Genomic DNA, 14,821 nt, shown 5'->3' with positions numbered 1-14,821 from the left:
CCCCTTGCACCTCGCCCTTTTCTCTTTTCGCAAATGTTTCACATTTGCTACCAGTCAAGGCCAACCCGAGCTGAGAGGGATACAACAGGAAGACCGAGACACTCGAGAATCGAACTCAGGTCTCCTGCGTGTGACAGCAAATTTAGCCAAGCGAGCGCCCGCCCGCTAAACCACAGACGTCGGTTTACACCTTTGTGTATGTTATCTAAACCCCTAAACATTGAGCTAAAGCCTTTTTAAGTTTTAGTTTTTGTTGAGTAAGAGTTTTACGGCGCTTGCAACTGCATAAGGACATAATATATGAGCGCCAGGGTCAATGCCTGTTTGAAAACACGAAGAAGCGGGGCACCCTTCTTGTTTGGTTATTTTGAGTTCTGAGTCAATAGAAGACGCACATCGATGTATAATCTAAGAGACAGGTGGTCGCCTTCTACAGTGCCAATATAATGTTTTTTAAAAACGCAGGCGGGGGCGGAAATAGGCCATTCGTACATGTAAGTGTCTTCTACGAGTGGCCGATAAAACAGGTTCGATGGGGAGAAACTAGACAGACAGAAACAACGGAGGTGGGGGTGGAGAGGTAGAACTTGCCAATAGTGCCCTCCCACCGCCCACATGCTCTCTTTTTTTTTTTTCTTTGTTAGTTTTAGTAGAGGTTTTACGGCGCTCGCGACTGCAGAAGGTCATATGGGTGCCAGAAGATTAGAGGTGTTACAAGAGAGTAACAAACAATTAAACATAAAAAAAGAAGAAGGGGAGATAAGGACGATAGATGTTTTTTTTTTTAATTAGTAGAGAGTTTTACGGCGCTCGCAACCGCAGAAGGTCATATGAGCGCTAAGACAGATGTGATGTTTCACAGGAAAGAAGAAGCAAACCACAACCGAGCACCAACCACCCACACGTGCACTCTACTGAAGCCACTACAACTTGGATGGAAACGTTATCGCTCTACCTCATGATTAAACATTACTAGCTGAACTGGGTGACTGAAGTGACATCTCGTTAAACCTGTAATTGTTCAACGCCCCCCCCCCCCTCTCCAAATCGACACACTTCGTCTAATCTAGGACTAAGATGAATCAACCATGGCTGTCGCGGTCAACCACATTCTAGCAGACACAGATACTCTTTAACTTCCCAACCCGGGAATTGAACTCAAGTCCTCCGCCTTCAAAAAGGAAGTAAAATTCTAACCCAATACAACACATACGTGGGTATAATTATCTTACTTGCCCCTCTTATTGTCAGTCGTATGCACCACCATACATCAAAAGGAAATTAGTTCTCAGACCAATCTTCTAGATTTGCGCCGTGCACAGTGAGTACTCCGTGTAGTGCAACATCATCGTTTTCTTTCTTTTTTACTTTATCTATTTTACATACGTACAAAGCTTTTGGAGATTTTTTATAGGGCGGGTAGCAAAGGAGGTCAACAAACCCAGCACTCGGAGTTTTAGTTTTGATACGAGTCTTACGGCACTTGCAGCACAATCATGAAGTCATAGAATTGCAACAAATTAGAGGTGCTGCTAGAGGAAAACACGCGACGAAGAAAAGGAAGGATAAGGACGAAAACAACAGATGTTTGAACGAAGGAGCAAAACCACACTACAGCACCCACAATACGATAACCAGCATTTCCGCTTTTTTAGGTTTCTAGTTTTAGTAGAGGTTTTACGGCGCTCGCAACTGCATAAGGTCATATGAGCACCCAAAGATTAGAGGTGTTACAAGAGAGCAACAAACATAAAAAAGAAGAAGGGGAGATGGGGACGTTAGATGTTTGATAGGAAAGAAGAAGCAAACCACACCAGGGCACCCGCCAACCACCCACATTTCCGCTTTATAACCAGCATTGGGATCAACCTTGCTTTCGTGAACACATTGAATCAGAATGATGAATGAATGTCGATATTCTGCGCTGACTCACTACGTTCAGAATACATATTGTGCAGGACGTTGTAATGAAAGTGAAAGAAAAGCCAGCCAGGTCCCCCATGCCATGCCATAGACGAGGTAAAAAAAAAAAAAAAGGTAACAGAGGGGTGTCGTGTCGGCAGCCATGGCCTCTGAGTAAAAAAATGTTTTTAAAGCACATCGACATAATAACAATTGTTTAGTGTTAGGGAAAGGTAAGTTTTCGCTTTAGTTTTAGTAGGAGTTTTACACACGGCACTTGCAACACAATAAGGTCATATAAGTGCCGATGATTAGAAGTGTTGTTACAAAAGAGTAACAAACACAAACAAAAGAAGGAGGGGAGATACAGAAGATAGATTTTTTTTTATAGGACAGAAGGAGCAAACCACACCGTTAAGGGGGTGGTTCTTTGGGGAAACGGTTGGGGACTGCCCAAGCTGTGCTCCTTTTTAGAGCTGGGTTAGAAACCAGAACAAAGAGAGTTAATAGTTGCATCACCGTTACACTGACCTCATTATAGAGAAATAAATGTCTTGGATTTAGTTTTAGAAAGAGTTTTACGGCACTTGCAAAGAAATAAAGGCATACAAGTGCCCAAGACTGGAAGTTACAAGGAGTAACCATAGCCAACACAAAAAAGGAGGAGAGAACAGGACGGTAGCTTTTGATAGGAAAAAGAAAGAGGAAACGCACAGCAGAGCATCCTCCAACCACCCACAGGGCTTGGAGCAAAAAAGAAGCACGACATAGTCACAACAACAATCATTTATTTGTGTTGGTAAAAAGTACAACAGACGGGAACGAGAGAGAGAGAGAGAGAGAGAGAGAGACAGAGAGAGAGAGAGAGAGAAAGGGGGGGAGGGAAGGAGGAAGGGAGAGACAGACAAAAAACAAAACAAAACAAACAAAGACAGCAACAACAAACCAACAACAACAAAAAAGAAAAAACCCAAAAAGGTAGGACCCACCAACAACCCACCAACCACGAGCCGACAGATAATAATCAGATACAGGTATAGGTTATAGCCGAGAGCATTACAAGATCATGCCGGTGTGCATGCTATTACTTTTCAAATTTATTAACGCTACGTAGCACATATAATATATTGAGCAACGTGGGCATTATAACTTAACCCTATCCGGACGCCCTGGGGATATTTTGTACCCCCGGGGTTGTATTCGTCACATTATAGAATACTTCTAGTGCGAAGATCTATTTGAAACTTTCAGTATTTCTCAGAAAATCATTTTGACAGACTGCTTATTCAAAGCGTAGGCCTACCGATCGGATTAACGAGTAAATTTCCTCTTTGAAAAGTAGTGGCACAGTTCCCCACGCCGTATGGATACGATAGTAAAACACGACGTACGGATAGGGTTAAAACACTGTCATCGACACACAGGGAACCCCCCCTCCCCCCGAGATGTGTTACCCTAGGACTCCATTCTTACAGGAAGACACTCTCCCCCCCCCCCCCCCCCCCCCCGACTTTAAACAAATTTCTAATAAGTGAGATTTTAGTTTAGTTTTAGTCGCCACTTTTTCGGCACTTGCAACACAATAAGGTCATCATATAAGTGCCGAAGATTAGAGGTGTTACAAGAGAGTAACAAATAAAAAAGAAAGGGAGATAGAGAGGATATTTTTTTATAGGAAAGAAGGAGCAAACCACACCCGAGCACCCGCCAACCACCCACTAAGTGAGATTTTTGTGGCTTTTTGCAGCACAAATAGGTCAGAAAAGTAAGTGCCACCAGGTCACTTCCTTTACACAACAGCAACAGAAACTTTACACTGGCTCACTCGCTGAAAACAGAAGGGCTTAGCTCACTCTCTACTCGTTCAACGTGCTCCATTCTACTACACGCCGGCGCGTGGGAGTGGAAGGGAGGGAGAGGGCGGGGGTAGTGTGAGTGAGCGAACATGAGTACAACATGTAAATTATGTATGCGCGCCAAGCAAGCGCGTGTGCGAGTACCTAATGTGCTTTTGCATCAGCGCGCGAGTCGCCGTGTTGCAGGGGGGCCGACAGCAGATCGTTCCCTTAGGTTGTTTTTTTTGTGTTGGGTTTTGTTTTCTAAAACTGTAACTGGAGCAATCTTTTTAAGTTTCAGTAAGTTGGGTTTTACGGCACTAGCAACACATGTATACGCGCCAAGCGACAGCAGATCGTTCCCTTAGTTGTTGTTTTTTTTCCCCGTTGTGTGAGTGTGAGTTTTTTTAAAAACTGTAACAGGAGCCATCTTTTTAAGTTTTAGTAAGTTGAGTTTTTAGTTTTTAGCAACAGTTTTACAGCACTTGCAAGACAATACGGGCATACAAGTGCCCAAGATTAGAGGTGTTACAAGAGAGTAACAAACATAAAAAAGAAAGAGGGGAGATAGAGATGATAGATTTTTATGGGAAAGAAGGAGCAAACCACACCAGAGCACCCGCCAACCACCTACTAAGTTGAGTTTTACGGCACAAGCAACACAGAAACGTCATACAAGTGCTGAAGATTAGAGGTGTTGCTAGAGAGTAACACACACACAAACAAACAAAAACAACAGGAGGAGAGTTTTAGTTCAGTTAAATTAGTGTAAGAGTTCTACGGCACTTGCAATACAGTAACGTCATATAAGTGTCGGAGATTAGAAGTGTTACTAAAGAGTAAACAACCACACACACACGAAAAAAAGAAAAAGGGGAGAGATCAGGTCGGATAGATGTTTGACAGAGGAGAAAACCATACCAGAGCACCCGCCAACCACCCAATGGAGCCATCTGTAGGATTGTACTGATCAATGTCATTATGGTGCATCTGCCACAAGAAAAAAAAAAACACGAAAAAAACCCCGAGCCAATCAAGTCTATATGACAGTTAGTTAACTTTTGGCTTGTTTTGTTTGTAATGGGTTGTTGTTGTTTTTTAAGTGAAGAGACCCACATCGGCACAATGACGGTCATTTAGTGCTGGGAGGGAAAAAAAAAAACAAGACAGGCAGGCAGAAACCACAGAGGGAATATACAGAAGTAGAATCTACCACCAATGGTGCCCTTCAACCACCCGCTACAGGTCGCTACCACATTAAGTGGCACAAAGGTTGTTCTTTTTCCAAGAGCAAACCAGACAGCTACGTGCATACGTAAAAAAGACTGACGGAGCCATCAAACCGTTCTCATCTGGGTTTAGTTCTGTCTAGTAGAGGTTTTACGCCACTTGCAACACAATAAGGTCACGAAAGTGCCAAAGATCAGAGGTGTTACAAGAGAGTAACAAACACAAAAAAAGAAAGAGATAAAGATGATAGATTTTTTTTTATAGGAAAAGAATAAGCAAACCACATCAGAGCACCCACCAGCCAACCACTTGTTTGGAGTACACAGATGCACATCGACACAATAACGGTCATGTAGAGCAAGGAAAATGCAAGACAGACGGGACAGAAATAACAGAGAGAATAGGTTTAGTTTTAGTAAGAGTTTTACGGCACTTGCAAAACAATAAGGTCATATAAGAGCCGAATACTTTACTAGAGGAGTTACAAGACAGTAACGAACACAAAGAAGGAGGGGAGATAAAGACGATAGATGTTTGATAGGAAAGAAGAAGGAAACCACACCAAAGCACCCCCCCAACGAACTAATGATTGAAAGACAGGGACAGCGCCAACCATCATCACTCATCCGTAGTGTTCATTAGATACTTTTATACCCCCCCCCCCTCCCTACTGGTAAAAATAAATAATTAAATAAATAATACCAGGGTAAATGTTTAAAAATAAAGTAATACATGTAATAGGAGGACGTGACTTGTTAATCTTTGTTTTCTTCTCCGCAGCTGGTTCTGTTGCACTGACAAAAATAACAACAACAGGACATAAACAATAATAGAGCAAGGACAAATTCAGTGCACAGATTGCTGGAGTCGCTTGAAGTAAAGAATGAGCACAATTCAGAAGATATTTCACACTAAAAAGATGATATAAACTATGCTGAAAAATAAGAAAATTTTCTTTACTTAAATACTTTGCAGACAGAACACTTCCACCCAGCAGTATCAGACTCGGTCACTATGATTGACCGCTGGCTACATCAAATGGAAATGTGCGCAGAGATCAATAGATCTGGTTGTTATGTTGAATAGAAAATATATTTTTGTTATTATGAGTACAAAACTTACTGCTTGTAATATAAAAATGTTAGATTTCACAGAATAGACTTCTAGAACAGACCTTGTCATATTGACAAACCCCAATGTTGACATACTATTGAACAACATTTTAATTCTTTTTCAAACAAAAGTTAAACAAATAGTGATATTAGGCACTTATGACAATAATACAAATGTATGGTAACCCAATTAGTACCTTTAAAGTAGTTTGCCTAACATTACATGAGAACAGGTGCATAAATACTATACTACTGAAAAAAATTGTCCAAACCGTTTTCTTTGAACAATCAAAAAACCATTAGGCTTCGTAAAATAATCTATTAATATTCAGATCACACCACTTTACAATAGCATTCTAAAGACTTCGTCCAATGCACGCTTCCCAGCCTTCTCCCCCAAACAAAAAACAACCCCCCTCTTTACAACTCCATTTTCTAAATGCCTATTCTTCCCCTTCTCATTTTATAATAAAACAAACATTTTCCAGGTATTAAAATAAGGGGCAGCGTACGTAAGTAGGTGGGAGCCATATATAGAAATTTTGACCCCCAAGTGGCCAAGCTAATTAATGTGGTTGGCTTTACTTCATATAATTGACGATTGAGCAAATTAGTACAATGTTGTAAAGAGTGCATTTTTGACTTGCATCGAATAAAAAGACCCCATAACCTGTTTACCCCCAAATTTCAGCAGTCAGAATGATAAGTTATTTATTTAAATTTTTTTTAAATTTGCTCCTTTCCATGGGCAAATTTGATCCTTTCAACAGGCAACATCCAGTAATAATTTAACCAGTCCCAGGTGGCCTACACGATATGATTTCCCCATCTGCCTACGTTTAACACAATACACACTTCCCTACACACAACAAACAAAAATGGTGAATCTGTATTATGAGTTCAACGCCCCTATCAACACTATTAACACACAGACCGTTACCTTCATTTACAGTTACAATTGGTTCTAGAAACTACGCTGCAAATCAAACAGGTCTTCGAACTCCATAGGGTAAACAAGGAAAAATGTTTTTTAAATCTAGGGGGTCTAGTAAGGAGAGGATGGCATATTCTCTAACTGTTTGGGTTTTTTTTTCAGAGTTACTTTCCTTCACTTAAAACCATTTATATTTAATAAACTGAAATTTATGTACCAGTCCCTTACATTTTCAGTTTTTTGCGTAACATAATAGTTTTAACAAATGGTAAAACACTGCTTTTCAAATTTCCTCATATTTCACAATGAACATACAGAAATGGACACCTGCTCAACCGAAAAGAGAAATTTCCTTCCTTCTGAACGTTTTGACCTGTTCAAGACGGAGAAACTGCTCTGCTAGTTCTTATCTACAAAAAAACTTCCCAAGTTTGGTTCCATCAGCTCAAACCTTCTAGATCGTACAGCGAGCTGAGAAAAAAGTTCTTCCCATATTTTTAATTGGTCCAACAGAGGTCCTTTGACATGCAAGCACTGGTGGCAATGGATAAGTAAGATTGACATCATGTGCCATTATTAGAAAGACTAGGATAGCACAGGCGTTCTAGACCCTACCTTCCCTAAAATTCCCCTGTCCAAGATGTAACATGTCTATACATTATAAGAGTCCCCCCCCCCCTTCCCATATCCAGCAGGTGGTGAGAAAATCACTCCATTTCCCTAGGCAGGGAGACAAGACACTAGGAAGCTGCCATCCTTCCCCAATTTGACTGGAATGCCATGTCCTGGGTTATGTTTTTTTATATTTCTAGCGTAAAAAAAAAAAATATTTCTAGGCTTAGGCTTTTTTTTACAGTAAAACTCTGATTCAACAAACTCAAATTCAACAAAAGGACTGTGCAAGTGTCTGGGAGGAGAGAATGTCAGTGGAGATACAAACAAACATGTTGCAGTCATCCCCCCCCCCCCCGTCTACTGAACTATACTACAATGATATACACGCCAGTCTTGACATAGATATCTACGTAAGAATTGCATGCTAGTTTGCAGAATCAAACTTTGTCATAGGCTCTACACAGCAACGCAACCTGTTTGGCAAACAATATGTCATAGATGATAGGTGACGCAGGCGTGCATTTGAACAAATCAGCCCTTTTGCACAGTTCATACAGTGTATTATCCTGGAATTTCCCAGCATTGCTTCGGTATGGCATCAAATAACGAAAATGCCTCTCATTTGCAACCTACTTTTGATTGAAAAGAGTTGAAAACGGGGAAAAAAAGGCATTTCAGGGTACCACTTGCCGCTTCTTGCTTCCCTTTAATACATTACTATATTTGATAGAACGATCACTCAGATTCAACGTAATTGAACGTCAGGCCAGCCGATTTCTTCAAATCAGAGTTCCATTGTATTACTGTACATACTAATTCAGTGTGTTTCTAAACTGACATCAGTTGAGCACATCTTGAACACTTGGGGTACTGTCAATATATTTAAAAAACATCCTCGTTCGAGAAAAAACATTTAAGAGAATCTAAGTAGAATTTTTGGCACTAATTAAAATGAGGGGGCATGGCAGCCTTTTGAAAGCTGCTCTGACGCTGATGGGAGTAAAAAAAAGTTCTTGCTTGTACTATCTTGATTCTTTTCGGGACGTTATCTGAAATCTGTTAGTGAAAATAAAAGTACCCTCTGGACATCGGATTAAACATGAAGATTTCTCTTGTCAGTATGTTTAGAGTTTTAGCGCCTATAAAATGGCAGATTGCACTGTATATTTCCCACGAAGTTGAGGTTTCAGAATGTTGTACCGTCAGCTGGGGTAATTTTTTAAAAATTACGATTGTAAAGCACATATTCATGTGTCATGACGCGGCGGAATCAGGCGCTCGTCAATTTTGGGGCATATGGAGTTAGTTATTGGTAAAAGCCTGTCCGTTTGCCTCGCTTCTGATGAAAATTTTTTGTTTTTAAATTTGGATACAATTCAAGATATTTGTGATTAAAATAAAAGAGGTGGGGGTTGCCCGGTTTCAGAGGAAAAATTTGTGAGAAAATGGCAGCCAAAGTTGAGTTATTTTCTTAGCTTGAGAGTCTGTGGAAACTGAAAAAATGTACATTTTTTATGCCTGTAATTAGCTCTAACCCTTTTTTTTTCTTAAGCAAAATACACAGAGAAATGTTTTCTTTAAAGGGCATGAAAGATGTTGAGCCAAAAGGTTAGAGAGGGGAAAAAACCATCTGGGGGTTTCAGGGGGTGCCTCCCTCTACTTGTTCACCATAATTTGATGTTTTGGAAAAGATTTGATATTTCATTTTCACGAAAACAATTGATTTGAAATGATTTAAGTAGGCCACGTGTTTCGCAGCAAAAAAACACAGCAAAATTGCCCTCAAAAGCAGTGCGTCGACATGTGGGCGTGAAAGTTTTTAAAATTTTACTGTGTACAGCTTTCAGTCTGAAGGGCTTCCGTAACGAGTGACCACCCCAACAAAAGCAATAAAGTTTAAAAGACCTAATCTAACCCTAACCCTGACCAAACCTCTACCCTTACCGTTAGTCTTACCCCAATCCTTACCCTCTAACCCTCTTCTACTCTATTTCATATTGGTCGCTCGTTTCGAAATTCTCCCTCAGTCAATAAATAGCAGTTTTTTTCCCCTTTCGTTGCCAAGGGGTATACCTTGCTACTGTCAGCACTGATTTTCAGCTGAGCTTGTTTCCCAAGACAGCAGCCTAAAGTCTCAGTTTTAGGACAAGCGGTCTAGGTGTCTAGACCTAGATCTTGTGCACTCATGACAAGACAACTAATTTCAGACACCCGAGTCTTCGATTGTCACTTTTCTCACTTTTCTTATTTTATTTCCTCCCATCTCACTCATCATTTCGAATAACCTGCAAATCTATTTTTAAAAGTGCATTTATTTGATCTATTTAAAGTAATTTCAATGTTTACGTTTTACAAGAGCATACAGCCGTCCGCAAGTCTAGATCTGTGTTTATCGATTGCTTGCAAGCCTAGTGCTCAGTAAAGTAATACTAGCGAATTTGGTACCGATGCGCTTCCCTTATTTCCGAATACAAATCTACGTAGCTGTTGAGGCTAAAACTCCGTCCAGAAGAATTAGAGCCTGGTTATTAGCGTGACGTACCATTGTAACGTCATACAGGCAACCAGGAGCGGCAAATTTTGCAAACTTCCGTGACGTAGATGGTACGGCATAGCGTAAAAAAATATGCAATTTCATGACGTAGGTAGCAAAGGGGCTAAATGGAGGAAACCCGTCGCTAGATCTAGATACTAGAGTAGAGCTCTGGAACTTTTAAGCTGCACTAAGACCAAGATCTAGACCCAAAACTAGAAACAAGTAGTTGAATAGAAAAGACACCTTCACCAGCAGACCATGTTAACAAAGGCACAGCCAAACTACTAGAAGGAAAGACATGAAGCTACAGCGAGCACCTATTCTCTGTGATAGGCCCAAATAGGCCCAGATGACGTATTTCCGCCATCTATTTTTGTTGTCTTCCGGGGTTTCCCCCAAGCCCAAGACTCTTGGGTTTCCCTTGCCAGTATGTTGACTAGATCCAGCCATGTTTTCTTTGGTATTAATAACAATTTGTGTTGTCTTTTACAATCTCAGCAATTCTCCTGCCATAAATTTATCTTCTTAAATTTGCACACACACACAGCCCAAGCGGTCAATGATGAAATCTAGCCACATAGCCCCTTGCGCGCTAAGCGACAAAGCAGTCCCACCAGTGAGATCTAGATCTAGTCACCAGGCGAGGAAAGCGCCGAAAAACGACAAAAATAAATAGTGGAAATATGTCATCTATATTTGGGCCAATCACAAAGGTGTGCTAGGTGCTGGCTGCAGCTTCATGTAAATGAAAGTGATTCAGTTCAAGTGAATTGCCAATTGCTGCCCATCCCATTCTCAGACAAAAGAAAATGGCGACACATTTGATTCCTTCTCATACTCATGGCCCATGGAATTGAATAGATTAGTCTAACAAATCACTGATTTGGGTTTTTAACTTTTTAAAGAATCATTGACCTGGACAGATAAAGTAAAGTATAGGCATGTTCTATGCTATACTATTAACTAGAATTATATTATCATAATATTAATATTACTAGACTAGACAGATCTAGATTCTAGAGATCTAGAATCCAGATCTAGATCTAGATCTAGTCTATTTTTATTGGGAGTGTATACAGACCCGGTAACCGGGAACAAAGTCACAAAGTATACAGACCCGGTAGGGGAACTCTTTTGTGATTTCAGCCCCCTCTTGGCTCAGGGTAGACCTAGATCTAGATCTAGGTTCTTCTAGATCTATGGCCTCTAGATCTAGACAGACAGAAATCATTGATCTAGTTTCGAGGTTAGCCTAGATCTAGATCTAGATCAAAATGAAGATTCCGGATGTCTTTTTGATGAACGATCGTTTTTCCTCCGTTTTTGGAGTTGGAGGAATCACAATTTGAAGAAAACAACAATATCATAATTTCAATCAAGCAGTCACCCTCTCTCTCTCCCCTCTGTCTCTGTGTATCGCTCGCATTCTCTTTTTCTTTGTCTCTTTCTCCCCACTTATTTCTCATCTTTCTCTCGTTCCCTCCTGTCAACTGGGGCCTGGGGCATGTCATATACATTTTGCTAGCACTTCCCCCTGCTCTCTCTCTCTCACACACACACACACACACACTACCGGGTCTGGGCGCTGAAACTTTCTGACATGACCAAAAGAGTTCCCCTACCGGGTCTGTATACTTCGTGACTTTGTTCCAGCTTACCGGGTCTGTATACACTTCGATTATTATTAGAGGTAGATCTAGATCTAGAATCTAGATCTACTAGATTCTAGATCCCTACATCTTGTTCATTCACAAAAGTGAAGGAATTGAACATTACTGTGTACTACAGACTACATGATCAGAGTTGTGAGCCACTGGCCACTGGAGAGGGCAATCTCTAGACTAGAATCTACACTACACGTTCACTCAGACTCAATCAATGATGTGTGTTCCTAAACGAGAGTTTCTAAGCCTGTGTACCAACACAGTTTTGAGTTTGACTTACTTCAGATAATACCTCTGACCCTGTGGAGTTTTTGCCATATCCCATCCGGCTGGCAAAGGTTGTTCATCCAGCAGGTCATAACTATGCTGTCGGACATGAGATGTGGGCGGGGGTGGAGGGGCTGCGCTAAGATTTTGTTGTAAACTGGCAGGTGATGAATGAGCCCTCATGTGTGCAATGTTCACCGATGAATTCACTGCCCCGTGGAAAACGGGTGCGTCTGCTGGACTATGGCCGTCTTTGCTCGCATTTACCCCCATCTGTTGCTGCATATTCTGTTTCGGGGGTTCGGGAGGGCGAAAAAAGGAAGCAGGAAGGTTCCTCATTCGTAACGGGACTGATTTGTTCGTCTCTGATGCCAGCTGTGGGTTCATTGCTATGTTGAACAAGGCCTCAAGCTCTGTGTCGCTATTTTCCCGGACGTGAACGATCGGCCCAGTCCGATCTTGCGACATTTTGACGGGTTTTCTCGTTCCTCCTCACACAGCCCCACGAAAAAGGAGAAGACTTGAATGTCCACCACCAGAATAAGCACAAAACTCACAATATTTCGAAAACAACACCATAAAAATCCTCAAGTTCGTTACTTATTGGAGTCGGGAACACTCCGTTGGCAAAGTTAGACACGAAAAAATAGTTTATCTCCCAGACTGATTTCCGCCGATGTAACAGGTGCAGACGTCCGATACAAGAAATAGTTCTATTTACCTTTGATATTTATGTTAAACTCAAACTCAGTATTTAATTCATTTGCAGTACTAAGGACACATTTTTATATTTTAGAAATAATCAGATGTCAGATAAGAATAACTGAATGACTTTTATGCGATAAATAACACAGCTGTTTCACCCATAGTCGCGTATAAATTTGAAAGTGCCCTCATGTGTAATGACGTCAGGAAAGCTTCATTCGGAACACAGTCGTTTCAGAGGTGAAATTTGTTTCTTCTTTCAAGAGTGTTTGTTAAACCTGACCACTGACATGCTCAAAGTTTTAGTGGAAATAAATAGACTCAAGACAGTTTACTTTCAAAACAGATGAATTCGAGTGTTCCCTGCTCTCCATTGTAGGTTCCCATCAACAACGGGACCTTACCTGCCTTCTCTCCAAATATGGGAATTTGCGTGACTGGGTTCAATGGGCAATGCTGTCAATCAAATGTCATGGGTGAACTTCGTTGTCCGTCGACAAAGCTCGGACGGTGGGTGTGGCTTCTTCTGTCGTTGTCCTACTCGTCGGGTCGGTCAAGGGGTCGAAAGGCCAGAGCGATAGTGTTCACCACATTATATCCCAACTTTCCCTTTCCTCGTTCTTTTTTAATTTCTGTGACTGGGCCAAGTACTACTAGATCTACTTGAAGTCGGCCAACGAAGAAGTAGTGGCCCGCGAAGAATGAGTAGGCCTAGAGGGGAAAAGTATGAATGAATGGAGCCCCTATGTCGCCCCCCCCCCTTCTCTCTCTCTCTCTCTCTCTCTCTCTCTCTCTCTCTCTCTCTCTCTCTCTCTCTCTCTCTCTCTCTCTCTCTCTCTCTCTCTCTCTTGTATAACTTAATAAACGTGTGGGGAAAAATGATGGGGCATAATTTGTAAACTACATGTAGATCTATATAGGTTAAATACCTTATATGCATCATGTTTATAATAGATAGGCCTATATATTTACATAATATGATATTATGGATGCTAAAATAGCATTGCAAATGATGACCTTACATTTGCTAGCCGTAAAACTTACCAAACTACTTATTTTTATGCTATACATAAGGTAGAGAGATAGTATACATCGCCTAAAATGTATTAATTTAAATGAATTATAGGCTATTTCGCCGAGTCCCAGATACTTGTTTTTGTTTTGCGGGGAAGCCCACGTACCTTAGCTGACCAGGGTACATCAAGTAACCACTTAATTTATCGATAGTCTACCAGAGAAATTAATATTAAATATTTCCAAATTAAATTAATCGACCCGCGGTACCGTCGTATTATTTTTTGTCGCGAGCGTAACCCTGGAAGATATTATCTGACGACAGGCTTATTTATGGCCAAATGGATCTGTGATGTTTGTTTGTTTGTATGTTTGTTTATTTGTTTGTTTTTTGTTTGTTGGTTGGTTGTTGGGTTTTTCGTTTGTTTGTTGATTCATGTTCTTTGAGTTTTCTGGTGGTTTTTTTGTTGTTGTTGTTTTGTTTTGTTTATTTGTTGTGTTGTTGTTTTTGTTGTGTTTTTTGGGGGGGGGGGGGGATTGAGAGAACAAATACCGGTTTCATGTATCAGTCAGCTAGGCCTACGCCTATTTTATACGTCTTATGTTAGTGGAAGTTGGAGGGGTGGGGGGGGTCGCTGGTCCCAATAAATGATATAACAGGATAATAATTGATGAGGGTATAGAATGTTTAGACGCTCCGTTAGCCCTGTTGGTATGATACAGAGCTATGGATCGAGCGAACGGCCGTGGTTCAAACCCCAAACAGCAGGGGGGGGGGGGGAGCCGTGGGGCGCCCGTTGAGCTCCGGCTGCATTTGTAGAGTTTCCTAGCTTTTGACCCAAATTGACTTAGATTAGATCATTGTATATCGGAGACGGAAGTTAAGTTCCTAAAACTCATTATCTGTTTTAAAATCGATATTGAACCCTTTACCCTTTTTTTTGTGTGTTTTTGTTTTGTTTTGGGGTTGTTGGTTTTTGTGTGTGTGTGTGTGTTGTGGGGGGGGG

The 14,821-nt window shown here is 41.0% G+C and overlaps 1 protein-coding gene across 2 annotated transcripts in view; it reads right to left on the bottom strand.

Annotated features, from left to right (window-relative positions):
• LOC101846626 (transcriptional coactivator YAP1) overlaps positions 1 to 12,791 on the bottom strand; it is a 35,541-nt gene extending 22,750 nt beyond the window's left edge. The window contains exon 1 of one of the 2 annotated variants that reach the window (XM_005090846.3): positions 12,109 to 12,791. In XM_005090846.3, coding sequence (XP_005090903.1) covers positions 12,109 to 12,563 — 455 coding nt within the window. In that variant the 5' untranslated portion in view covers positions 12,564 to 12,791. The remainder of the gene's footprint in view (positions 1 to 12,108) is intronic. The other variant, XM_005090845.3, reaches the window with a different exon arrangement.
• Positions 12,792 to 14,821: the final 2,030 nt, after the last annotated feature.

This window comes from Aplysia californica, unplaced genomic scaffold (genome assembly GCF_000002075.1).
Source record: "Aplysia californica isolate F4 #8 unplaced genomic scaffold, AplCal3.0 scaffold00022, whole genome shotgun sequence".
Taxonomy (NCBI): Eukaryota; Metazoa; Mollusca; class Gastropoda; order Aplysiida; family Aplysiidae; genus Aplysia; species Aplysia californica.
Note: the sequence above shows the minus strand (reverse complement) of the source record. Positions and strands in the feature narration are given on the sequence as shown.